At 41.9% G+C, this 25,665-nt stretch overlaps 1 protein-coding gene and 1 pseudogene across 22 annotated transcripts in view; one reads left to right on the forward strand and one right to left on the reverse strand.

Annotated features, from left to right (window-relative positions):
* Nucleotides 1–25,665, forward strand: part of Rbfox2 (RNA binding fox-1 homolog 2) — a 235,327-nt gene that overhangs the window by 108,251 nt on the left and 101,411 nt on the right. The window contains exon 1 of one of the 22 annotated variants that reach the window (XM_050145391.1): nucleotides 7,634–7,817. The exons of the other annotated variants lie outside the window; for them this stretch is intronic. Within the exon in view, the coding sequence (XP_050001348.1) occupies nucleotides 7,803–7,817 (15 nt within the window). The 5' untranslated portion in view covers nucleotides 7,634–7,802. Of the gene's footprint in view, nucleotides 1–7,633; nucleotides 7,818–25,665 lie in introns of those variants that run through there. 22 annotated transcript variants of the gene reach the window in all.
* On the reverse strand, nucleotides 23,803–24,698 carry LOC126503587 (NADH dehydrogenase [ubiquinone] 1 beta subcomplex subunit 4-like; annotated as a pseudogene).

Below are 25,665 nucleotides of genomic sequence, written 5' to 3' on the forward strand. Positions count from 1 at the left end.
AAATGTTCTCTGTCTCTGTCTCTCTGTCTGTCTGTCTCTCAGGCTAGCCCCAAACTCAGAGATCCGCCTGTGTCTGCCTCCTGAGTGCTGGGATTAAAGGTGTGCACTATCATTGCCCAGCTAAGAGTGTTACTTTTTTTTTTTTTTAAAAAAAGATTATTTATTATGTATACAGTGTTATGTCTGCAGGCCAGAAGAGGGCACCAAATCTCATTACAGATGGTTGTGAACCATCATGTGGTTGCCGGGAATTGAACTCAGGACTTCTGAAAGAGCAGCTAGTGCTCTTAACTGCTGAGCCATCTCTCCAGCCCCAGTTGTTACCTTTTTAAAAAACTCATAACAAATTTATTTAAGTCAGTCTTTAAAAAGCACACAGTGGTCACATGAGAAGTTGCTACCCCATTCCTCCCTCTAAAGCAGTGGTTCTCAGCATGTGGATCTGTCTCCTTTATAGGGTGTTGAACAATCCTCTCATAGGACTCACATATCAGATATCCTGCATAGCAGATATTTACATTATGATTCTTAACAGTAGCAAAATTACAGTTACAAAGTAGCAATGAGAAAAATCTTATGGTTGGGATCACCACAGCATGAGAAACTGTATTAAAGGGTCATGACATTAGGAAGGTTGAGAACCACTGCTCTGAAGGCATTGGTGTTTCGGCCTTGTGTGTGGCTCTTTCTTTGTTAAATAATTGGTAGTGTGATGTGTGTCATTCTGAACCTCTCTCTTTTCACTTGTGATGTGTATGAGGCTATTTTGTGTGACACTATTTAATAGCCCCTGTACTCCCATAGTTCAAGAAAGCTGGGGGCCTGCCTTACACTTGTAGACACCTGCTTTGTAAGCAACATTTGCTTGTATTAGTTAAACTTAAGTCTTAAATTTAACCATTCAGGGCATTTTTAGATGTTTTGTTTGTTTGTTTTTGTTGTTGTTGTTGAGTATCCTAGCTACTTGAGAGGATTTCCCTCCTTTGAAAACCAAGATATTTAAAATTTAGTCATTGAAAGTAAGTCCTTTAAGAGCACTGCACAACTGTTGATTTCCAACAGTGAAATGCAGGCTCTTCTGAAAATGGATTTTAGCATAACCGTCAGCATCTGCAGTGACTGGAACATCTGTGTGTGCTGTGGGAGTGGGGGCTGGTGTTTCTTACTAAATGCTGTTCTGCCCTTGTTTTCCTTATATCTTCTGTGCCTTTTGGATCTAATCCTTTGGGTCTTCTTACATCTAACACAGTGCCCTTTCTCCCACTGCTGCCTGTATTCCTTTCCTCATTTGCCTTTTGAACTTTGGTGCACAGTTAGCCAGATCACCAGGACAGAAGTTCTCCTAACCTAAATTAAGGTACTTTCAGAGAAAAGGCCCCAGGAGCTTTCCCACTTGGGCACACACAACAGTGTCATCTTCTATGTATGTAAGAGTCCTTTTGCTTCCTGGTTGTCACCATTCTTTAATAGTTCTATCCATACATCTTCCTGTTGATGAAAATGTTTTGTAGTTGCCATGTCCACTGTGATATCTACTTGCCATGTGTGGCACCTGACTGTGGCTGAGGAATTGAGTAATTTGAATACTCACATAGGACCACCTCATCTAGACTTAATGTGCCTAGTTTGATTAGAGTGCTGTTTTCAGTTGGATGGTTTTATTCATACTGAGAATAAATTTACAGCATTGGAAAATGAGGCAGTTTGGAATGTTGATAATTAAATTAGCTTAAAACAAATGAGTACGTTGGCACTTCTTTTAATACTAGTATTATTATTTTCACTTGTCATATTTTAAAGTCACTGATGCTGATGTCTGTTTATGACTTTCAGTGATGGCAAAGCTTTCTGTCCTTTTGGTAACTAGGAGGAAATTAGTAGCACTCTAATTTTATTTATAGGACTCGGTTAGACAGTTGCTGAGTGTCAGAAATGCCTATGAATAACTTTGACCTTCCATAACAAAGAGTCAAGGGATAAAATAAATGTTCTGTGATAGAAAGTCTTACTTGTGTGTCTGATACACAAAGAACTGCTTTCTAAAGGAGGAACTAGCCACAGACAGGGAGAAAACGTTTAGAGAGTTTCTGGAGCTGTCAGGAAGAAAAGAAACAGGGCATGGTGATAGGGGACCAGGGATTGGGAGGAAGGGCCTCATCTAGATACAGTATCTGGGGAGTCTCATTTCAGGGAAGGATGTTTAAGTTAAGACTTAAAAGATAAGAGCAGCCTAGCTGAGAACAGATACCAAATGTAGAGGGATTTTGAGATGAAGGAATAAAGGAGTGTGGAGTCTGGAGGAGAGGGGTGGAGTTTACCTGATCAGGAGCTGGAATAAGATCCCAGTATATTCATTCAGAGCAGTGACAGAGGAGATAATGGTTTGAAGAGAGGTTGGAGGTTTGGGAACCTTGCAAAGCACTGAGGATATTAAAGGAGTTTGGATAGAAAAAAAAAATCTATGTATTCTGTGGGAAGGGGTGGGCAGTGTGTGCTATGATCTTGTTTCCTGGCTGCAGTGAGATGGATATTTTGAAGGGGAACAGCAACAGAAATGGGGAAAGTGTTGTAAGGTTCATCATGAAAGAGATGTTACCCTCCTGGGTTATGAGAGCCACATCAAGAGAAGTCAGATGCATAGGGGTACAGGAAGGGGTCCTTGATGTTGTTCTTGTCAGGTGATGCCAGTCATTTAGGTAGGGAATGGCAAGGGCACGCTAGATTTCAGAGGTGATGGTGGTGACAGGTAAAGAAGCAGTTTTAAGCATGTAGTATTTTGCCATACCTACCCTAGACTGCCTTCCTTCCCATGTTCCAGTATCACTACTAGGTATGCCACATTGTCATTAATGCCGTAGTCAAATCAATGGGAATAGAAGAGAAAATTCAGAGAGAAGAGAATGATTAGATTGAATAACAAGGAATATTTTCTTATGAGGGAAAAGCCCAGAAAGTCACTAAGGAGAAACCAGTGATAACGTTCAAACAAAATAAAACAGCACAATTCCCAAGTTGTAGCATGTCCAAAACTAGAGGAGAACATTTTTTAAAGGCTGTCAATTTAGTTGACTCTTGCTAAGAAGCCAGATAATTTCATTGGGTTATGTGGAAGAGGTAGACTCAGTGGAGTGCAGGTCTTGGAAACTTTGATTGGAGGGAGGTGAAGAGGAGACAGATGTCGATGACTTCTTTGAGTTCTGCTGTGAAGTAGTGAGTGAGAATGTGGTCGGGTGTCAGGTGGAGTGAGCAGACAATGCAAGGCGGCTGGGGTAGGAAGTCATCTTGAGGTCTAAAATTATGGTGAGGGGTGGTACTAGAGAAAGTCCGAGTTGGGGAGGTTCTTTGAGAGAGTATTTGAAACAGGGCGCCTAACATAGTGAAGTTTTCTGTTTCAGGGATGGTGGCTCTGGTTTCTTTGCCTTGGAATTGGAGAAGGAACCCTAACAAATGTTCTGCTTGCCTTTGCCAAGAAGCCAACTTTGAGCCCCCCCCCCCTTTTATGTATATAACTACAGCTTATTTTAGCTGTCCTAGAACAACCACAACTCTCAGGACCTTTTGTCACCTACTGTCTGCTTTAGTCAGTGCCTCAGCAGCCTGTTTCTTCTGAGTCACAGTCCTCGCTTTGGCTTTTGTCTTCGTAATGGGCAGAGGTAGAATGCAGGGTGTCCTTGCCAGTCTCAGTTGCTGGTGAGTAGGTATGACACAGAAATGATCATGGCGTCTTGTACTCGGCTTACAGCTCCCTTAGTTCAGTCAGAGTGTGAGTGGTGTTTAACCTCTTTTGACCTCATTTTACTTTGATATATGTGATAGAGAAGGTCCGCTTACAAGAACACTAGGAAGATGTAGTGAGGTACTGAATGTAGTTTACAATGAGCTTGGAGTGCTTACGGAGATGGTGCTGCTGCTGCTGGTGCAGGGTCTCTCCACAGCTGTCTGTCGGGAGCCAGTGCTCTCTGACCAGCTCCTGAGATTGCCTGTGCATTAGAAGCACTTGGGGCTCTTGTTGCAGTGTGTATCTTGAGCCTGTCTTTTGGAGTGGGGTCAAGAATCTCTGTATCTAAGAAGCTCTTCTGTGCTGGTCTTGGGGCCCATTTTGAGCAGCAGAGTCCTGTCAGAGAACCACCTTGTGGGAACCCTGCTATTTTAAGCTGAGAGGAAATAAGGTAAAAAAGAGGCTCATCCTTTTGAGCTTTTATTAAAAGTCAAATTCAGCTGGACCTCCTATCTGCTATCTCTAACCTACTTTTTGTCCTTTTAAGGTAGGATCTCATTTGTAAACCTGGTCTCTGTCTCTAAATGCAAGGATTAAAAACATGGGCCACCCTGCCCAGCCATTTAACTTGTACATCATTGAAGCGAGGCTTACAGTTTTTCCCAGGCCTGGAGGTGAAAGAAATAAAGTGTATATAGATGTTTGCCTCAGGTTCTTAAATCTCAGAGCCTGACTTCTCAGGTGTGTTCCTGAGCAATTATGCTGCCTCTCCGTATACAGACACTTTACCCCAGCCTTTCAGCCACAGGAGCTTATTTTTCTTCATGTATAAAGTCCAGCACTTCCGTAAGTGTGCTTGCTGAGGGTATCAGTGTTGACAGCACCCACAAGCTGTTAAGAATTACCCTTTTCTCCCAGAACTGAACATGCTAGATATTTTTCAGACCTTCCCTGGAAGAATGCCTCCTCTAGTACTCAAATTGACCCATTCCCCCTGAACTCTAATACAGAGGCTGATGAATTCAGAACATAGAGGCATAGTCTCTGTGTGTGAGTTTTCAGGTAGCTGTGTACTGTGGAATCATTAAGGCCCTTTCGTGGTGGTACCCAGGGTCCCACATATGCTACCCAAGCAGTTTTACTCTACTGTGTCCCCAGCTCCTTAACATGAATCCTATGCAGCTATAAACTACAGGCTTCCTTGTTTGACTCTGATGATTGGAAAGACTTTTTTTTCTCCTGCCTCTTTGTTTCTTTTGTTTAAAGGAACATGCATGGGCATGAACACAGGAGAGTCCCTTGACTTGTCTGTTAGTATTCTTCCTGTTTGTGAAGGAACAACACAGCAGTTTGTTTTCTGTCTACCTAATTGAGAAGTTATAATAAGAAAAGAAATACATACATTTAAAACAAAAAATTTCATATGGTTTCAAAGACATTTCTAAGTGGTTCTACCTGAGAAGATTGTAAAGGTGATTTTCTGATTTTTGTGACATATCTAGACTTTCCTTGCTTCATTTTGAGGATTTTTCCATGTATTTTTCTCTTGCTTTATTATTATTTTGTTTTGTTTTTCAAGATAGAGCTATTCTCTATAGTCCTGGAACTCACTTTGTAGACCAGGCTGGCCTCGAACTTACAGAGATACCTCTGCCTCTCGAATGCTGGGATTAAAGACGTGCACCAACTCGCCTAGCTACAGATTTGTTTTTATTTTTATCTTACCCCTTAAAATGAAAGTTGAATATTTGAACTTGGTCATGTTTATTTTATTCATGCCACAGTTGATGAATGATTAAAAAGCATCAACAAAGTCTTAAGTGTAGTAGCACAAGCTGGTACTTCTAGAATTTAGGAAGCTGAAGTAGGATTGCTGCGAGTTCAGTGTTAACTTGGGCTACACAGTGACACCATGTCTTACTCCCACCCTTCTCCTAACTACAGTTTCTTAATGTGATGTTAACGTATTTATTTCTCATTGAAGAGGGACAGGGCTGGTAGCTTCAAATTTAGATCATTGTCTGTGAGACAGGAAAATTTCATGTATGGATTAATTGTGGACATACTACAAATTCTAAATACCATTGTTAAGAGGTGTTTTCTTAGTGCTGGGGTTTCTAGAGTTTCTCAGAAAAAAATATTTGTTTTCTTATTTTTTAAAAATTTAAAACAAAAATTCGGTCCCAGCTTTAAGCTTAGAAACTTTTATTCTGCTTTTTATACTAGAAAGGCGGCAACCTTGCCCTCAGAGGAAGCAGAGAGATGTTTTGTAGAGAGAATAGAAAGGATCAAAACCAGTGGTTCTCAACCTGTAGGTTACCCTTGCCCTACTTTTGGGGGGGGGTGTCGCATCTCAGATATCCTATATATTAGCTATTTAAATTGTTTATAACAATAATAAAATTACAGTTATGAAGTGGCAAAGAAATAATTTTATGGTTGGGGGTCACCGCACATGATACCCTATTCAAGGGTTGCAGCATTAGGAATACTGAGAACTACTGCTCTGGACAAAAATGAGAGCCCTACCCCATCCACCAAGTCCAAAAGAGCTGATAAGGGGGATAGGGAGCAAAATTTTATAGACTCCCTGCAGAGGCTGTACTTAGAGAGGAAGCAGCAGAAAAGGGACTAGGAGGGACTAGGCCCGGCCTCTCAGAGAAACGACACCATTTTAGCAGGCATATGGAACCAGAGCAGCACAGCAACAAGCACCAGAGGTGGCCAGCCTTCCTGGGACTTGCAACCCTTCTCAGGGGTCTCCCAAGATGGAGGGAGCTGTTTAAAATATCAGAAAGACCTGGAAGGTATTAGACTTTTTGTTTTCAATTTTGTTTTGGTTTTCTTTAAATAAATTAACCAAGCAGAATGTTCCTCAAAAACAGTAACATTTTGAGGATATTTTGTAGCTCTGTGCTAGTCACTATGCAAAATATTCCAGGGCCAAAATTAAAATTAGATAAACTGTACCTGAAGGATGCGGAGAGAAGATTGGTATGGAAATACCTGTTGTAGAGGTAGTGGATGCTGTGTTACAAGCTCCAGGCCCATGCGGAGACTCAAGTGCCAGTAGGGTGGGCTTTGTTTTGTTTTGTTGGTTTCACTTTGTAGCCCTGGCCATTTAACTTCTGACTGTAGGATCTTCTTTCTGTCTGACTCCTGAGGGTTTAGGATGGGAGTGGCACACCTGTGTTTTTTGGTTGAGGAATTTAGACCCAGGCCTTGTACCCTGCTCTGTCAGCATGTTCGGGTAAAGAGTCTGTGTGGCAGGCTAGTGACCCAAGAGCCACACGACTCTTAAAACCCTTGTTGCTGGTCTTTTCAGACAGAAGGCTGTGCTAAGTAGTGATGGTAACAAGAGCTAATAATGATGGAGATGAAAAGCCCCCCCCCCAAAGTTTGTATCTGAATTTTTCCATGTTTTAAAGTCTTATAGATTGAGAGTTTTTAGTGGTAAGGAGACAAAAAGCCCCAGGCCAGTGTCATGGAGGAGGAATGTAGAAACCCAGTAGATTCTGTGTACGTGTCTAGCCTCTGCCGGGGGACCTAGAAGAATCAGGACAGGGGCAAGCTTGGTGCATTTGCCTTGATCTTGGAGGGCAGAGTTTGTTGGTTGCATCAGTCATGTTTGAACTAATTTATGTCTAGCACTAGAACCTGGTGCTGGTTGTTCATTTCCAGTCCTGCCCAGCCCTACCTTTTGCAATAATCTTTGAAGGTGGCGATTGTGCTTCTAGAAGGAGAATGACTAGAGAGATTCCCTGAAGGCAAATACAAAGAGTGTGTGCTGTAAGCTCCAGTTTAGACACTTGGGCTGGGAACTCCCTGAGAGGGGGGGGGGGAGGGGGAGAGGGAGGAGAGAACAACAGAACAGTCGGCTGAAGAGGAGGGAGGAGGGGGAGAAAGCTGGTGGTTTTTTATTTTATTTTATTTTTTTAGAAGATTTTTTTAACTCAAGTGGTTTTAGAGGTTCTTCCCCACTTGGTCCCTTGCACCCCACTCTGGTATCCTTTTTCCTCTGGTTCACTGAAGTGCCTTTTTGCAGTCCAGGCTCAACGCCAGCTGAGTCTGCTGCGGCTCTGCCATGATGTACCTCTGGGTGAGTAGAGTGCTGTGGTGAGGCTCGCACTTGCACATATAAGGAGTGGAAAGCTGAGGCTCTGTGCCTGCATAGATGCTCCGCAGAGCGCAGGACACAGCCCTTCCTCACACAGGTGTGCGGGCCTTTGAACCCTGCAGATTACAATATTAGAGCCTGGTTTCTAAATGTTGTTTATCTTGTTAGACTTGGTGCAAGGGCTGAGCTCCCAGAGCAGTGCTGTCCCCTGGGCCTGGTAGGTTTGGAGAAGGCAAGTGGGCGGGTGGCATGAGCTGGAGGCTTCAGGAGGGCAGTCTTCCTTGTGGGTCAGGATGGGCTTGCATGGTATGTGTAGAGAACACTGGCCTTGATAATCAAGACACATCTGTAGATAGCACCAGTAGATGGCACAGTCCTTAATAAGCCTTTGTGCGTTTTTATCCAATAATTAATGTCCTTCAAGGTTGTCTTGTGAAATAGGTCATTGTTGTTACTAAAACTTGTAGGGAAGTAATTAAGTCACAAAGAATGGTTGCTCATACTTAGAAACAAGGCCCATGGCAACTGGAATAGTAATTAATAACCAGCCATTATAAAACATTTTACATTTGTAAAGCCAGAACTTAATATGTACCTTACTTAATTTTAATTTGCTGGTAATTGTGGCAGTGTAATTTGGGATAGAGTGAACATTCTATAGTTAGAGAAGTTTATAAATGATGAAATATAAAAATTGTTAGGAAAATGTCAAGGAAAAGAATACAGAGTCCTCTTCCCCCCTTTGCTTTTAGTTGCAAAAATACGAGTATCAATAATCCTTTGTAAAGATGGCGATAGTTGTCTTGAGCAGACAGCTGTTGTGTGTTGCTCAGGGAGACTATTATTCCATGTAGTGCCTTTGGCTACTAGCCAGGTTTTGGAAGTTTTGCTTTGCCCTTTGCCCTCCAGCCCAGATGTCTGGAATCACAGGAACCTACTTGGCTCCGGGAAGTTACATTTGTAAATGCCAGAAGCCAGTATTTTAACAGTATTTGTGAAGATGGAGCTGGGTTACAGAATATGTATCTATATGGCATGTTTTAGGGAGGCTTCTTTATCTGTTTCTCCTTTCCATTTGAATATGACCTTGAAATGTAATTTCCTCCCTTCTATTGATTTATTTTTGTAGTCTTGTGTTTATGAGAACTCAGGTTTGCTGGCACATGAGTGCACACTAAGTAGTTTTCACTGGGTGGGGGATTGGTCCACATCCTTCTCGGGAAGGATGGCTCTTCTGTCTTTTGGTTGTTTTTAAGAGACCTTATGAAGGGATAGGAGTTGAATTAATCTAATTTCAGCTTACTTAGACTTGATGAAGCTAACACTGACAGTCTCCTTTCTTATTTCTTCTGTCTATCATTACACATTTATCTTAGTCCCTTTACTATAGCCCTAGGACAACTTACCGACTAATACACCACATGTTGCATTGAGATGTTGTGCCAAGAGAACTGGAACAGCCAAAGGTCTTGTGATTTCCTTGGTTGCAGTTGCCACTGTATGTCCTAAGCCTGCCTATCCTCCCTCCCTCCCTCCCTCCCTCCCTCCCTCCCTCCCTCCCTCCCTCCCTCATTCCCTTCTTCTCTCCCTTCCTCTCTCCCTCCCTCCCTCTCTCCATTTATTGGAGACAGGGTCTCTTTATGTAGTCCTGGCAGTCCTGGAACTTGATGTATAGAACAGGCTGACCTCAAACTCACAGAGATCCTCCTGTGTCTGTCTCCCGAGTGCTGGAATTAAAGATGCTTGTCACCAAGCCCTGTTCATAAAAATGTTAATTTTTAGGGATGGAGAGTAGATCAGTAGATAAAGTACTTTCTGTACAAGTGTGAGACCTGAGTTCAGATCCCCAGCACCCATGTAAAAGAAAATCTGGTTGTTGGCAGTGTGTACCTGTAACCTTAGCACTGAGGAAAGGGGGTAGAGACAGGAAAATTGGCCAGCCTGTCTAGTTAAAAATGATCTCTAGGTTTTGTGAAAGACTGTGTCATCCTCTGGTCTCCACATGTACTCACGTGTGCACACACAAACCTCCTATGCCCCAAGCTTTGTGTTATGTTTACTGTGGCCCCTGGATGTTTGGGTGTTGTTGTTAGCTCCAGAAATTCTCTTTACCACCGTCATTGTCTGGCCCATAGACAGCTAACTGTACAACCCCTGAACATGGAGGAGGTTATCTAGTGGTCAAGGATTAAGCAGAAATCCCTGAGATGCTGTGTGGGGAGAAACTTACCAGGTAGACATGGGAGAGCAGAGCGCCACTCTAGGTTTAGCCTGGGCCAGTGGTAGTGGATATCAGCTGGTTGACTGCAAGTAACCCTTTAACTGTTTGTGCCTCAGTTTCTGTACTCATGAGACATAGGATTAGCCCAGATGCACCTGATTTTGAGAATTTTGTATAGTGGTTAGTATGCCCAAAAGGTGTGCTCTTTGAGCACAAGAAAGCTGTGAAGCCTATGCCACATGTATTATCTCCAACTGTCTGCTTGGTTCAGTAGTAACAATATCTCAGCACACTGTTTCTAGTGTTGCAGAAAAGTTGTTGAACTATGTTCAGTTGTTGGTACCTCTGAGTGGTGTGGACGGTCATTCATCTAACCTGTAATTGAAAGGTAAGGTTACAGACCATCTTGGTGTTTTAGTCTGTGCAGTTAAGTATAGATCATTAATTTGCCTTTGTGTTTAGAACTCTGAGAGAAAATGCTGTATTGTTTGCCTCTTTGCCATCCTTGTGTCTTTGAATTTGGTGGTGTCAATAGGAGGACTAATCTAGTGCAGAGTTAGCGTGTTGGAGACTTCACTGAATGCTGCTTGTGCCCTTCCCAATTGTGTGAACAAGATACTTCACCTGCAGACCTCAGTTAAGGCAGAGTAAGAATGCAGCCAAGCACAGTGACTATAATAGAGAAGCGCTCTCAGGACGGGACTGGTAGAAGAGGCACTCTGGGAGAGAGACTCAGGTAAAATAGGCAGGGTGTCGCTGTGATCTGGACGAGTGACAGGTTTTTGTAGGAGGAAAGGTAAAGGGGATCATGTACTTGATTTTGGATTTAGTATTTTGGGGTAATTGAGATAGATGTTCCTAGGGGAAATACTGTTTAGGTAGCTGTCTACCCAGGTCCAGGAAAACATGGAAAGATAGAGGTTTAATTTGTGAAAGACTCCGTAAAGTGTCACAGAAACTGCATGCTTAAAATGAGAATGACCTCACAAGGAAATGGAGGGCAAGAAAGGGAGTTAGTTCCTGGTAGAGTGGGATAGGCCCTGACAGGAAACAGGGAGCCTGTTCTTTTGGAGTAAATCCAGGATGTGGAAACCTGGGTAGGAGATTGGAGGTCAGCAACATGGTGCTTACTAGTGACTTTAGCTAGAGCCATTTTGGGCAAATGAGGAGGACAGAAACCTGCCTGTTATGGAGTCAGGTGAGGCAGTCCATGGGGGAGAGACAAGGGAATAGGATAGAACAGTAAATGCAGAAGTTTGACTCTGAGGAATTCAGCAGGTAGCTAGGTGTGGGAAGAAGCTATGTTCGTATTGTTTTAAAATACAAGAGACTTAGGACTGGAAATATAGCTCAATGGTCAAGATGCTAGGTTTGATTTCAGGTACTCCAGGAATATAAAATAAAAGACAGTAGACTATCATGTTTAAAAGTGAACTGAGCATATCCATTAGAATAAGAGAAGTGAAGTATATAAAAGTACAGAGGATAATTGCTTCTGCTCTGAGAAGGTAGAACTAGCTTTGGGAGTAGGACACGCTCAGGAGGAAAGAGATAAATATTGCTTTGAGGCGTTAAAAGGATTTTCTAAAAGAGAATAAATAGGTTACCAAATCTCATTCATATTCATTCCCCCTTCCTCCCCGCCCCCATAACCTGTGTGCAGGGCTTAAGTAGAATGACAGTTATGGTAAGAAAGAAAACATAGGAGACTGCATATTCTAATAAAGATCCACTAATTAATCTAGGCAAGGTAGTGTGTCATCAGATTTATATATTAGAAAGATAACAAAGGCTTCCCTTCTTATTACAGAGTTTAAATTGGAATAAATTTGGGTTAGTGCATAACATCTTGGTAAGTCAGGCATGGTGGGTCACACCTGTAATGCCAACACTTGGGAGGCAAAGGAAAAAGAATCACCTCAAGTTCAAAACCAGCTAGTGTACATGAGTGAGTTCTAGGCAGCTTGGACAACAGAACAACAATGTATCTTTAAACAAACAAACAAACAAACAAATATCCGGAAAACTGGATTTGGGGAATGGCTCAGTTAGTAAAGCACTTGATAAGTATGAAAATACCAGGTGTGGTAATGGACACTTCTTTCTGCTAGGAAGTCAAGATGGAGACAGGAAGATGGGTCCCTGTGACTCTCTGGCTTCCCAGACTAACCTAATTGACAATCTCCAGGCCAGTGAGAGATCCTACTTAAAAGGAAGTGCTCTCAACCCTGGGGTTGTTTTCAGGCCTCTACACACATGCTCACACACATGCACCTGCACACATACACATAGCCAGACACATTAAGAGAAGAAAGCTCAGGAAACTCTTAGGTTATCATGTTAATAATAAGACTTGAGCAGTTAACACATGTTGGCTGAAAATATTGTTTTCCACTCATTCTGTGTGGGTGGCAGAAGAGCAGCAAGCAAGGTGAGGAGTCGTCCATACATGGTTTTCTTTCCTTTTTTAAACTGGTAAAAGAACTGGGCGATGGTGGTGCACTTTAATCCCAGCACTCGGGAGGCAGAGACAGGTGGATCTCTGTGAGTTCGAGACCAGCCTGGTCTACAGAGCTAGTTCCAGGACAGGCTCCAAAGCCACAGAGAAACCCTGTCTCGGGAAAAAAAAAAACCACAACTGGTAAAAGAGAGCAGATTGAACACGTCCTGAGTCATTTCTGAAAGTTACTGAAAGGAATGGTGTTGGGTAGGCAAAAAACTAGACAGATTTACCTGGAGAAGAAAGTGCTACTAGTTTTAGGTCGTAAGGCCAAGTCATTGACACTGGCCTTGGTAGGTGTTAGTGACTAGGAAAAGCTGTTTTGGAGAATATTGGGATGAACCACATTGTAAATTGGCAGGTATGGGGGACTAGGAATACTGTTGAGGAGAAGAGGACAGAATTGGGCAGTAACTGTAGGGAAATGTAGACCGAAGGGCTTTTAAAAGGTGAATATCAAGCATGTGTCGTGTTAGTGGGATAGATCCAAGTAGAGATGAAGAAACAGAGGGTGCTTTAAAAAAAAGTTATGAGGAGCAGAGTGTTCTGTCCATCCCAGACACAGGGCTCTAAAGGGAAAGAGGGCATCTGCTTGCAGTCAGGCAGGATGGGGACATTGGTTTCATGGCAGTATTCTGGTTTTGTCTTCTTTCTCTGTGTCATATCTGGGGAAAGTAGCTGAGCCTTGAATTAAGGAGTAGCAATCACATAGCTGTTATGCTGAAGAAAGGTGTTAACCTTCTAGAAGGAACAATGAGTAATGTTACATTGTCACATCTAAGCTGTCCGAGGAAGAAAGGAGAAACAGATGGGGAGTAGAGACATTGAAAAAGGGTGGATTTATTTTGTAGGCCAGAAAGCATGACAAGGGTTGAGAACTGCTGCGGTGGGAAACTAAACATACACAAACTCTTCTTTAGATGCTATCATTTTTAGAGAGGATGCTGGTGTTAGCCTGATGCTAGTAGGTGGTTCAGGTGAACAGCTGAAAAATATATTTGGTGCTAAAAACATTGAAAACAAATCCTAGGAGACTAAATGTTGGTTCTGTGTGGTTATTGAAGTCCTGAGTTGAAGACAAGACTAAGGCTAGGACGACAGGAAGTGGAACCTCTTTAAGAGATCTGCAGTTTGCAGTTTGGATGGGAGCAGATGGGGGCTTTGGAAGCTGTGCTGGGAAGCAAGGAGGATGCTCACCTCTGCCAAAGCAGGCGAGCAGCTTTTGCTGCAGAAACAGCTGTATTCCAGGAGCTGTCAGGTTTCCTTTAGAGCAAGGGAGTAGGGTGCACCAAACTAAAGGGTGGATTTTTAGATGAGCCTGCTGAGGATACTGTTGACCTTAGTTCTTGGGAGTAGTAGGCAGGATTAGGAACAGTGTTGACAGGCAAACATGAGCTGTCCTTAAGGCTTGGGTTTACTGCCTTGATAGTGACACAGTGGGATTATTTTGGTAGTCTCTCAGACGAACAAGGAACCTTAATGAACCCATTGGGCAGTAGCAACAATTTCAGACATAGTCATGTATTAAGAGATTCAGATGATTGAGCTCTGCCTCCAGCTAGATTCCTTGGATCTGAGTGGGCCTAGAACTTTACATTTCTAGTATGTTTCCCATGGATGCTGATGCTGCAGGTAGAGCAGATATGTTCGTACTTTGAAAACCACTGGTCTAGAGAGATGGATGTGGCTAGTTGTGAACTGTAGCTCACAGTGGTGAATAATACCCTGGCAGTAGGCAGAAGAACTGACACAGATAGAGATACGGTTTACTTTCAGTACTAGGAATTGAACACAAGGCTTCATGTGTTGTATGCAAGCCACTGGTTTATATTCTCAGACCCAGAATGAATGTCATGTGTTGTTGCTGTTCTCACCAAAACTCTGAGTAGTTTATATCTCAATCAGATTAAAGTCCACATGTCCTACTTTGGCCTGGGAGCCCCTACTATCTGTTCTCCTGCTTAAGTGTTAGGTTCATTTTCTTAGAAGCTTTTCTCTGTTTGCTCCTCAGGTGTCACACTGACCAACATTTACTATTTGAACATATCAACCACACTTGTTGCCTCCAGGCTTTAGCACTTAGCCATTTCACTGCCTGGTACTCAGATGTCATAAAGGAATAGCCTATGTATGTGCTGATTACCTTCTTGTCCATCTTCTATTCTCAATTTTATTTTTCTCTACCTCCTACCAATTGGCGTTCTTCCTTCATGAAGTTGTTGGTTATTATATGTCCCTAGAAAGGTACCTGCCACATAATGGACATTTGTAGAGTGAAAAGAAGCAAGAAAGCAAAATTTGTGGGAAAACCAGGACATCAGTTTTCATTGGAAGTGACAGGCTTGGAAGAGATGTTTGTGGGTACACTGGAGGACCTTGAGCTTTCAGTTGCTGTTTGCTGAGCCTAGAAAATTCTTGGAGGTTTTACAGTACACTATCACATAGAATTTTGGGGGGGGTTGTTTTTGTTTTTGTTTTTTTTTTTTTTTTTTTTTCGAGACATGGTAGCTTTGGAGCCTATCTTGGAACTAGCTCTTGTAGACCAGGCTGGCCTCGAACTCAAAGAGATCCGCCTGCCTCTGCCTCCGGAGTGCTGGGATTAAAGGCATGTGCCATCACCGCCTGGCCACATAGCATACTTGAAACACTGTTTTCTTAAATTTTGGTTTGTGGAAAGGATGTAGAGAAGAAACCAAGTATGTAGAGACTCAGTTTTGGATTTTAAACTGTTTGGAGGACTAAAGCATCATTGTGGTTATGTGACCCACACATGGACCAGGGAATATGGTACTGCAGCTCCTAAGGTAACTTCATGAGGTCCTTTTCTCCAGCAAGAAAAACCATCTTAGGAATGGTAGTCACTTACTCTTCCCCATTTTCTTGGTTCTAGAAATGTGGAATGACATTCCTGTCTGAACATGAGCTACTGCTGCTCTTTACATGCTTCTGACCTCTTCACTCTTACTAACTGGGTCCTTGACAGACTACATGGGAGGCTGACTAGACATTATGTCTAGGTGTAATGAACTGGCAGTGTAGCAGTGTCCACCTGAAATTCTAGGTTTGTATTCCACTTAACTGAAGCCTGTCTGCTTTGCACTGCTGTGATTCTGAATGCCTCTATGGTTTACTTGCTTATTTGACTTCATACTCTAGATCATTCAGAAGTTAACTGAATTAAATAACAAATTGAATGTTTGTTATTTAAAATAGCTGTCATATTATTTTTTTGTCAGTCTGAAATGAACTGCTTAATGTGTGTGAGAACCTGAAACAGCAAGGAGAGGATCTCCTGTGCACCACCATCAGCCAAGGTCCTGGCTGTGTGTTGGATCTTGGATCCAGCTACTCTCCGCCTGGAATCATTGAATTTTCTCTATTGGGTTTCCCATCTGTGTACAGTATGCTTTCCTTTCACCCATGGAAAAGTCACCCCTCCCCCCCCCCCCCCCCCCCCCCCCCGCTTTATTATTTCTGCCAGCAACTGCTGATTCTCTTTGCATTTGAAGCAGATGCAGTAGGACTGTTGATGCCGCTTTTCCTTTCATTCCCTCTTAACCACACAGGTTTCTATTACCATTGTATTATTGAAATGGCTCCTGCCAACATTGCCAGAAACCTGTCTGCTAATGAATCTATTGATCAGACCTCAGCTCTCATGTTTGTGCCCCATTTCCATTCCCACCCCTATGATTTAATTTGCTGGATGTTTGATTTTCCTGGATACTTGTGAAGTTTATCATTATCAGTTTGAGGTTTATAATACTCTAAGCCAAGTCCTTGCTCTTCTTTTAGTCATTGGCTTCTCCATTCATGCTTTAGCGTGGTTAAAAGGAAAGTATTTTTTTTTTAATGTTTAGCATCTGAATCAAATGGGCCCTTTAAATTTTTTGTATTTTTCAGCTTTATGACTAATTTAGAAGTAAAATTAAAAGGGCTAATGGAATAACAGATGGGTATGATGGTGCACACTGAACTGGACTGCAGAACAAGCCCCTTTGCGTTTCTCCCCTCCACCCCATACAAAGCAGCGTGCTTTTTCTTGTGTATTTCATGTATATTGCTTCTACAGGGTTTATAAATCACACTTGAGTGCCCCCCAATATTTCTGTTCTGGGGTGCTAGATGAAAATCAAGACTTCGTGTTCCCACCAGTTACATCTATCTCCTGTCTTTATTCTGTCTTTTTTAAACTCCCTTTATAATATTTCGTGGGGTTTTTTTTTCTGTTTCTATTTTGTTTTCTGAGAGCTGCCGCTACTCTTGTGTATTCTTGCAGACTCATTTCCTAGTGTGTGAGGAATTGTCTTACTTGGGATTCTTTACTCATAGAAGCATTCATTGCTTTGATATCAGCCATATTGTAGATTATCACGTGAGCTACCCTCTAGCCACTCTTTTACAGCTGTGGCTCTGGCCACCTTCCCCGTTTGTCTGTCCCTCCTTTAGTTTTGTAACAGTATCAAATCATTTTAGGTTTGTTTTGTTCTGTGTTTATTTATGATGCATGAATGTATGTTTGTGTATATTTTAAAGGCAGGGTTTCACATAGACTAGGACGGCCTTGAGCCTTGAATTCCTGATCCATTTTCCTTCACCTCTTCAGTATTAGGGTATGGGGTGTGTTCCGCCAGTGCTGGGGATTGAACACAGGGCTTCCCACGAGCCAGGTAAGCACTTTACTGAGCTACAAGTGCAGCCCTTGCGGTTTGTTTGTTTGTTTGTTTGTTTGTTTGTTTTTATTAGCACTGGGAATTTAGGTCAGGGTCTTCTACTTGCTAGACAAGCACTCAACCACCATAGGTCATCAACTTTGGGAGTTTCTTTGTTGTTGTTTTGTAGCAGGATTTGGATCTGCTATCTTACAATGAGGTGAGTAGAGATCATAAGTAGTATTCCTTAGAGCAAAATTATTGAATGTCTTTGAAGTCTACAGAAGTGCCTCATTTCTCATTTTTTAAACTGACCCTGAGGACGGTGCAGTAGTTAAGACTGCTTGTTGCTCTTTCAGGAGAGGACCCCCACGTTCAGTTCCCATCAACCACCTGGTGGCTTACAGCCATCCATAATTCCAGTTCCAAAGGATCCAATGTCCTCTTATGAACTCCACTAACCCTAAGAACACATGTGGTGCACATACATTCATGTAGGCAAAACACTCACAAATAAAATGAATAAATCTAATTAGAAAAAACAAAAGCTGAGTCCTGTTGTATCAGTGCCATCTGAGGCAGATTTTCTGTTAGGCACAGCTAAAGCTAGCCCCAGTTCTGGAACTGTCACAGGTTGTGTGGTGGCGAGCGAGTCGTTCCATCAGTCTGCACTGCTGTCATGTCACCCTTCGTTCTGTTCCTGCCCTTTTGTAGGTCTCGAGCTGTGCAGATCAGGATCTGCCTAGTGTACGGCGCTTCACAGACATATGCCGTCCACATTTTGATTTCCCATTTTCCTTTAGAAGTATATCTACCTCAGAAGGCTTTATATGAACCTGATAGTTTATTACTGTCACTCGGCACCTTTTGTGCCATCTTCCAAATTCTGATTCCAGACTTCCATGTGTATTTCCAGTGGTCCTGCTTACAATGGCTTCTGTTCTTCTCATTCATAGCTTAGAGAGCAGTCAAAGGCTTCAAAAACCATAGTAACCTAGACATAGCATAAAAATTAAACATAAGCTAATTTTATTGAAGAAAATAGGTGTCTTTATTATATAGTTGCAAAACATTTTATTTCTTATTTACAAGCATTATTCAGAATGATAGATGCAGACTCTCCATGTCATGCTTTATTTTCAGCTCACTGTGTGCATGCCATACTGCACCAGGTGCTTCATCTTTACCATGATTGACTAGTAATGGGGACATCTCAGAGGAGGAAGGCTTATATTAACTCACACTCTCACAGGGCTCAAGGAATAGTTTTCTGGGTCTGTGCCACATCATGGCAGCAGGCACATAGGATAAGGAGAGTGCCTTTACCTCATTGTAGATAGGAAGAAGAGAGGGAAAGAAGAAGGGGATAGGAGTAGGCACCCTAACTTGTTAGTGACTTCCTTCCTCCTAGTAGGCTTGACCTCTCAAGTTTCCAGAAACTCCTAAAATAGTATCAGCACGAAACTAGAGACATTTCATGTTCAAACTTTAACTCTGCCACCAATACTTACCAAACTGAACTAACTGTATGGGAGAGTTTTGTGTTCTGAACGTGATAAGGAGATAGAAGACTGTAAAAATGTCTTGAAAGACCCCCCCCCACACACACACAAAAGAAATTAACCCTACCTGCATGTCCTATAGAGAGTTTTGTGTGTTGTTTTGTTTCCAAAGCAAGGTTTTTCTGTGTAGCCCTGACTGTCTTGGAACTTACTCTGTGGACCAGGCTGACTTTGTTCGAACTCAGAGATCTCAACTCAGAGATCTGCCTGCCTCTGCCTCTGCCTCTGCCTCAGGAGTGTTGGGATTAAAGACTTTATCCTGTAGAGATTTTTATTTGGCTTGTTTATTGTTGTCTCCCCAGTGTATTTGTCAAATGGGTGCTAAATTCCTGACATTTGCTACCTGTGACCCTTTCTTTTACAAAGAGATACGAAGTAGTGATGGAGCATCTTTTGCCCTTGCTACTTGTCACTCTTTTATGGGCGCCTGTGTGCGTGATGGCACTGGTTCGTCAGTGGAGCCACACCTGATTCTGGGAGGTATACTGTTTGAATGGTTTTTGACAAACCATTGTACTCCCTTGACTAAAAATTATAACAGCATTGAAGACAGATGTTTGTGGAACAGAAAGCTCTCAAAGAATGCCTGGCGTGTAGATGTTGCCGCAGTTACTACTGTTGTAGCCCCAGACCAGCTGTGCAATGCCAGCTGTGCTCCCAGGCAGCAGGACTGAGCAGGCTCTTTGCCACCTGTTTTCTTCCCTCTTTAAGGATCCCCTAGGTGTGTTGGGCCCCCTTCCCCCACCTCTCTCATTCCTCCAGCCTCTTTTTAGGCCCTCGGGTTCTTACTGCTTCTTTCCCCCACTCTGTTCAGCAGCATATAGTAAGTTTTACTTTTCCCTTCCCAGTCTGCTCAGAATCTTCCTGTTTTGTTTTGTTTTCCTTGCCTCCTATCTTTTTTTTCTGTGTATAAAATGTAGTAAAATTTCCTTATCAGTTCATTGTCTCAAATTGCACTTGTATATACACAAAAGGAAATGTTATAGGTGTCCAAACAAAGGTAAAATTGATGTTTTTATAGAGGAGGAAAACCACAAACAAAGCCAGCCTTAAAGGTTGTACCAGGACCAGGCACTGAACCAGGCACTCCTGCTCCTCCCTCCTGTCTCCACACCTCCACTTCCGTGGCCAGTGATTGATTTAGTCTCCTACGACCCCACTGGGAACACGCCTGGGGAACTGTTTCCTGTGTGCCACTTCAGCACTATCTGAAGCTTCCTGCTATTTTAGAGTCTTATTTCCCGTTGCTATGGCTCAGTGGTCTCAAAGACACCCCCCCCAACACACACACACCCTTTGTTGTATTAGTAGTTCTTGTGGCCCAGTCTGGAAACCTAGCCACCATTTAAAAATATGTGTGTGTGTGTGTGTGTGTGTGTATATATATGTGTGTGTGTGTGTGTGTTTCCCCAGTGATCAAATGTGATCAGTCTTCAAAACAACTGAACTTAAAAAAAAAAAAAACAGCATGTTTTTAGCCTGTGGTTTTGTGAGTCTGTGTAGAGGATGTACCCTCCTTTCAGCATGCACTTGGAAGGCTTTAGCTTGAGCTTAGCAGTCTTTATTTATAAGGTGAGCCAACTTTTTCTGTTGTTACAGTAGTAAAAGAACAACATTCTTTTTCCTCCTTGGCATTTTAAACATTATTGATGCTTTACCTCTGTGTTTGTCTGTGCATCATGTGTGTGCTCATTGCCCAGGGAGGCCAGAAGGTGGTGCTGGATCCCCTGGAACTGCATGCAGTTCACAGATGGTTGTGAACCTCCATCTTAGTGCTAGGAACTGACCCAGGTCCTCTGGAAGAGCAGCCAGCACTCTTAACTGCTGAGCAATTTCTCCAGTCCTCTGCTCCATTTATTGATAGAATCAATTTTTTTTTTGGGGGGGGGGTTAGGCCATATACTTTGGTTTAATGTTAGTTTATAATTTTTCAGTAACATTCATTTTCTTTTGAAATGCAAAAATTTGCTTCTTTTACATAAGAAGACTAAATTTTAACTTATACCTTTTAAAATTGTATTTGAATTGAGCAGTAAAGCTCTGATTTAATCACTTCCCTCTTGTCTGTGACAAAATACCTGACTAATTTAGGAAGGATTTCTTTGGCTCACTGCGGAAGGGTAGTGTCACAGTGGGAAAGAGGTTGGAGGACTGGAGAAGCTGACAGACAGTGCTCTGCTGCCCAGTTGCCTTTGTCCTTTCTGTTCATTCCTGGGCACTAGGTGGTGCTTCCTAGCAAAAGTGGATATTTCCTCCTCCCTTAACCCAGTCTAGCAACTCCTTCACATATGTGTCAGGGGATGTGTCTTCTACATGAGTTCAGGTCCTGCCCCCAGGAATACAAGCCTTTTACTTATATTTCTACTATTTCTTTAAACAAATTTATTCAGAGGATTTCTGAAACCAATAAAAAGTTCAGAGGAGGGGAGGGGAGGGGAGAAGAAGCGGAGAGAAGGATTTATCCCTGCTTATGAGCAGTTGGTGCATTGTTTGGGAACTGGGAAAGCAATACATTACTTTTATAACTACATCTATTTACCCACTCATTAGCTGAATGAAGGTTCACTGAGTTTCTGCTGTCTCTTTAAAGAATTTATGTGCAACCCTCCCATCCTCCCACATACATACCTATAATCTCAGCACGTAGGAAGCCGAAAAACAGAGGAGGACACAGATTTGAGGCCAACTTGGGCTGTATCAAGTTCAAGGCTATTTTGGGTTATGTAGTGTACACCATCACAGACAGACATAAGTACATTGTCTGGAGTTTTGCTAAAACTAAACCCTGTCAGTGGCCCTCTGGTAACATTTTTATTCTCATCTGCTGAAAGAAAGGAGAAGGAAAAAGAAGGTAAGGTATGTGTTCGTATTTTAAGTTAGAACTTCACCTTTTGAAGGCTTTCCCAGAAGACTTCAGGGCTTGATTGTCTTAGCCTGCTAGGACTAATGCAAAAAAAAAAAAAAAAAATTACCACAGACCAGAAATCCAATAGAAACTTGACCCCAGAAGATCATCCTGCCAGCAAGGCCTGCTTTATTCCAAGGCTTTTGCCATTTACCTTTTGGCTCACATCCCTTTTTCATATGTATGTGATTGGGACCCAGGAGGGGAGACAATTCTGGTGTCTTTTCTTACAGGAATACTAATAAAAGTGGGATCTGGCCTCTTTCCCCCCACGCCTGCTGTGGTAACCTTACTGCCTTCCTTAGTGGGCTCCTATCAGTAGCTACCTGGAGGCTAAGATCTCAGCATGTGAATGGGCGGGCAAAGAAGACATACACTTTAATTCACTGAAAAATGGAGTTTGTAGCCCAGTGTGGTGGCACATGGCTATAATAGAATCCCAGCACCTAGGGCACCAAAGCAGTCTATTCCTTCCATGAATTAGACATGATTTCTAAGAACTTAAAAGTTAATCTATGTGTTAACTCTTTAACAGATTAAGCAGTGTCCAAAATATTTTATATATCTTTCTGTTAAGCATATTAAAACCTCATAAATTTACTTGATTCGAGTTACTTTTTAGTTGCTGTAGCATAAACTTGGTTAGTTTTTCTTTTGCTTACTGACTGCCCTTTGCTAAGTACACTTTCTCACAGCATGGGTCCCCGATGTTATCCAGAAGTTGCTAGAGATGCTGACGTTTATACATACTTTTACTGAAGCATTTTATTCTTTTATTTTTACTTTTGAGATTATAATAGAATTACATTTCCCCCTTTTCTGTCTCCAAGCTCTCCCACATATCCCTTCTTACTGTCTTTCAAATTTATGGCCTTTTATTTTCATTACTTGCTAAATACATACATACATACATGGATATGTGTAAATATATAATTTTCCATACATAAATATATTTATATAAATTTATATTCCTAAATACATAATACACATATATATTTCTAAATACATAAATACAACAAGCTCAGTTTGTATAATGTTTCTCGTATGTGTGTATGTTTTCAGGCTTGACCTTTTGTACTGGATAACTGGCTGTGTTCTTCCCAAGGGAAGATGATTTCTCCCGCTCTCAGCATTCTGTAGTTGCCTGTAGTTCTTGTTTAGGGCTGAGCACTGCCTGCCACACCCCCACTGAACTCTTAGAAAAGAACAGCCCAGATGAAGCTAGTTTGATGTAACCACAAGGCTTGCACACTTGGATGTTCGCTTCTTTTCTGTGGAGGGTCAGTCTTCTTCAGGTTCTACTTTGATCAGGCTTTATTTCCCTTCCACAATTCTTGCTCCTACTATTTCAGTTTTCCTATATTCCCATTTTTTTATTTGAGGCTTTTTTTGATCTGAAGAATTCTACTGCTTGGATATTCGCAATTCCCTATTTTCCTGTTCTGTGAGCTTAACATTTTTTATGTTCTCTTTCGTCTGGATTCCTGGTACATCTGTAAGTACATGGAGAAACACAGTTATATTTTGCAATGTGGGCCTTGGAAACTGTTTGTTCACTGTCACAGCTATTCTTCTTCCTCCATCCCTTCTTCCCCAGGTAATTAGCACAAATGAGTATAATGACTTTTGGAGTCTTTTTCAAGGGCAGCAGTCAATGTGCCAGCTTCCCCAAGAAGACTGTTGACTGGAAGCTAGCCCATGAATTAAGAATGAGAAGTGTGAACCCTTAACACAAGCAATTTCAAAAGTAGGGAAGCAATAAAGCATGCCTAGAAATGCTGCTGTCCCTTAGCACTGAAAGGGTTAAAAACATCCACGGAGGTATTTTCTGTAAATTCCATGTTTGGTGTAGGTGTGTCAGGGTAAAGGTAAGTGGATGAAACTCAATTTTGGAATTCACTTTTTGCATGTAAAGTTAAACATATACAGTTTGTTGGTTCTTGCATGCTATCACTAAACAGACCCTAAAATTAAAATTACTAAATGTTTAACCTAATAATATACCCCTAGTTTTTTTTTTGGAGGGGGGGGGGAGATGAGACCTGCTTTTTTCAAACTTTATTCAAAAAGGTTGTAAATCCAGCATGCGCCCTACACTGACTATGTGTGTTCTCACAGAACAGCTGCTATTCACAGCAAGGTCCTAATGTTTTCAGCACAGCTTAAGTAGCCCGTAAGTTTTGGACTTTTTTTTTTAGTTCAGCGATTAGTAAAAGATTTATTTATTCAAGAATAGAGTCATCCTTGCTAAACTTAATAGGAGATCTTAAAAGTTGGTCCAATTTTTCTCCCTGGATAAATCTTTCCTTTCTGTCCATGTCTTTTTTTTTATTTCTTTTTTTTAATTGATTTTTATTAAGCTCTACATTTTTCTCTGCTCCCCTCCTTGCCTCTCCCCTCCCCTTCAACCCTGTCTCAAGGTCCCCATGCTCCCAATTTACTCAGGAGATCTTGTCTTTTTCTACTTCCCCCATGTCTGTTTTGAAAACATAGTACCAGAAGACAAGGGGCACAAATGCCAACATGGCTCCTAGAAGTGAGTTCTCAGGGGTGGGTCTGAAATTAGGATAAATATTTGTTGATACTATATAGGTCCAGTGGATCAAAGCAGGATCTTTGATGTGTGTTTGGGGTCTTTGTACTAAAGCAGATACTCCTGTTTAAGCTGGGCCCTCAGGTTAAAGCTCTTGACCTATGCCCTTCCCATCTTCAGAGACACATCATACTTGATTGGGTCAGGTATTGGGTAGAGTGGCTAGGGTCACAGGCTTATATTTGGAACCCACATCTTGGCTCCCCAGTGCTTGTTTTTTGTCCTTGCAGTTTATTGTTGTTGTTTTTTTGAAAGTGTCTTTATTATTAAAGAGTGACAGGAAGCATGATCCTGAAATGTTTGTCATGATGTGACATATCCTATCACCATTAATTGCTAGTACGCTGGTGTAGATGCAGCTACCCAGACTACAGTGTTATATTGCCATGTAAATAATAGTCTATAATGAAAATTTGTTTATTACCACTGGAGTTTATGTGACAGCCCAGCAGTGCTATTTTCTGTTAGCTTATTCTGTTCATATGTTACTGTTCTGAACCTTTTCAAGGGTCCTTGCCCTACCAGTCTATGTTGACATTTTGTATGTTTAGAACCCTAGTCCTAGAAAGGAATGCGAGGTCATGGAAGTGACACACACAGACTCTGTGGCTCAGAGTTTTTGCAGGGTGTGGTGGCACATTCTTTTAATGTGGAGGATGAGGCGGCAAGATCTCCATTAATTCAAGACCAGCCAGGAGTACATAGTAAGACCCTGTGGAAAGAATGAAAAGGTTAAATCTCCAGGTAATAATAAGCATGTCAGAAAATAGATTGTACATGCTATTCTGGGCTGCTGGAAGATTCAGGAGATAGGTATTAAGAAACAAGGGTTTTGAAAATGGTTAAGGAACATTGGTCTAAAGTCTTTCATTTTCTCAAACTAAAAGAATTTCTACTTTTGTAAATCTGCAGTAGAAACATGTCATTAGAACTTGTTCTGACTCCAAGATGTGGGACAGCTTAGTAAAATGTAAGCATGGCCACAGGGGTGATGTATTCCTAACCCCACCTTTTCACATGGAGATCTGAAGCCAGATTAGTTCAAAGAGCTGTTAACTGCCCAGCTTTCTCAAAGAGGAGGATGTTGGTCTGTCAGTGGATGTGCCTCAGTGGCACTGGAGAGTTTGGGAGCTGGAGTGAGTCTGTCAGTCCCTGCCTTGAAAGAACCAGTATGGGGTAGGCTAGGGTTCAGAACCTGAGCCTAGCCAGTAATAATCAATTAATGTGAACTGATGCTCACTATTGCTTGATAATACAGGTAAAGGATGGATTAGATTCAGAATAGAAGTATCCATGTTCATTAGAGCTGTGTTCTGTGACAGGTAGAAATAGGTTCTGGGTTTTGAGGAACTTACCTTCTTTTCAAATCTTTTAGTCAGTACCTTAGGAGTTTAGAG

The sequence above is a fragment of the Alexandromys fortis genome, unplaced genomic scaffold, assembly GCF_014885135.2.
Source record: "Alexandromys fortis isolate MF-2015 unplaced genomic scaffold, M_Fortis_MF-2015_v1.1 scaffold_2_1_26212458, whole genome shotgun sequence".
Taxonomy (NCBI): domain Eukaryota; kingdom Metazoa; phylum Chordata; class Mammalia; order Rodentia; family Cricetidae; genus Alexandromys; species Alexandromys fortis.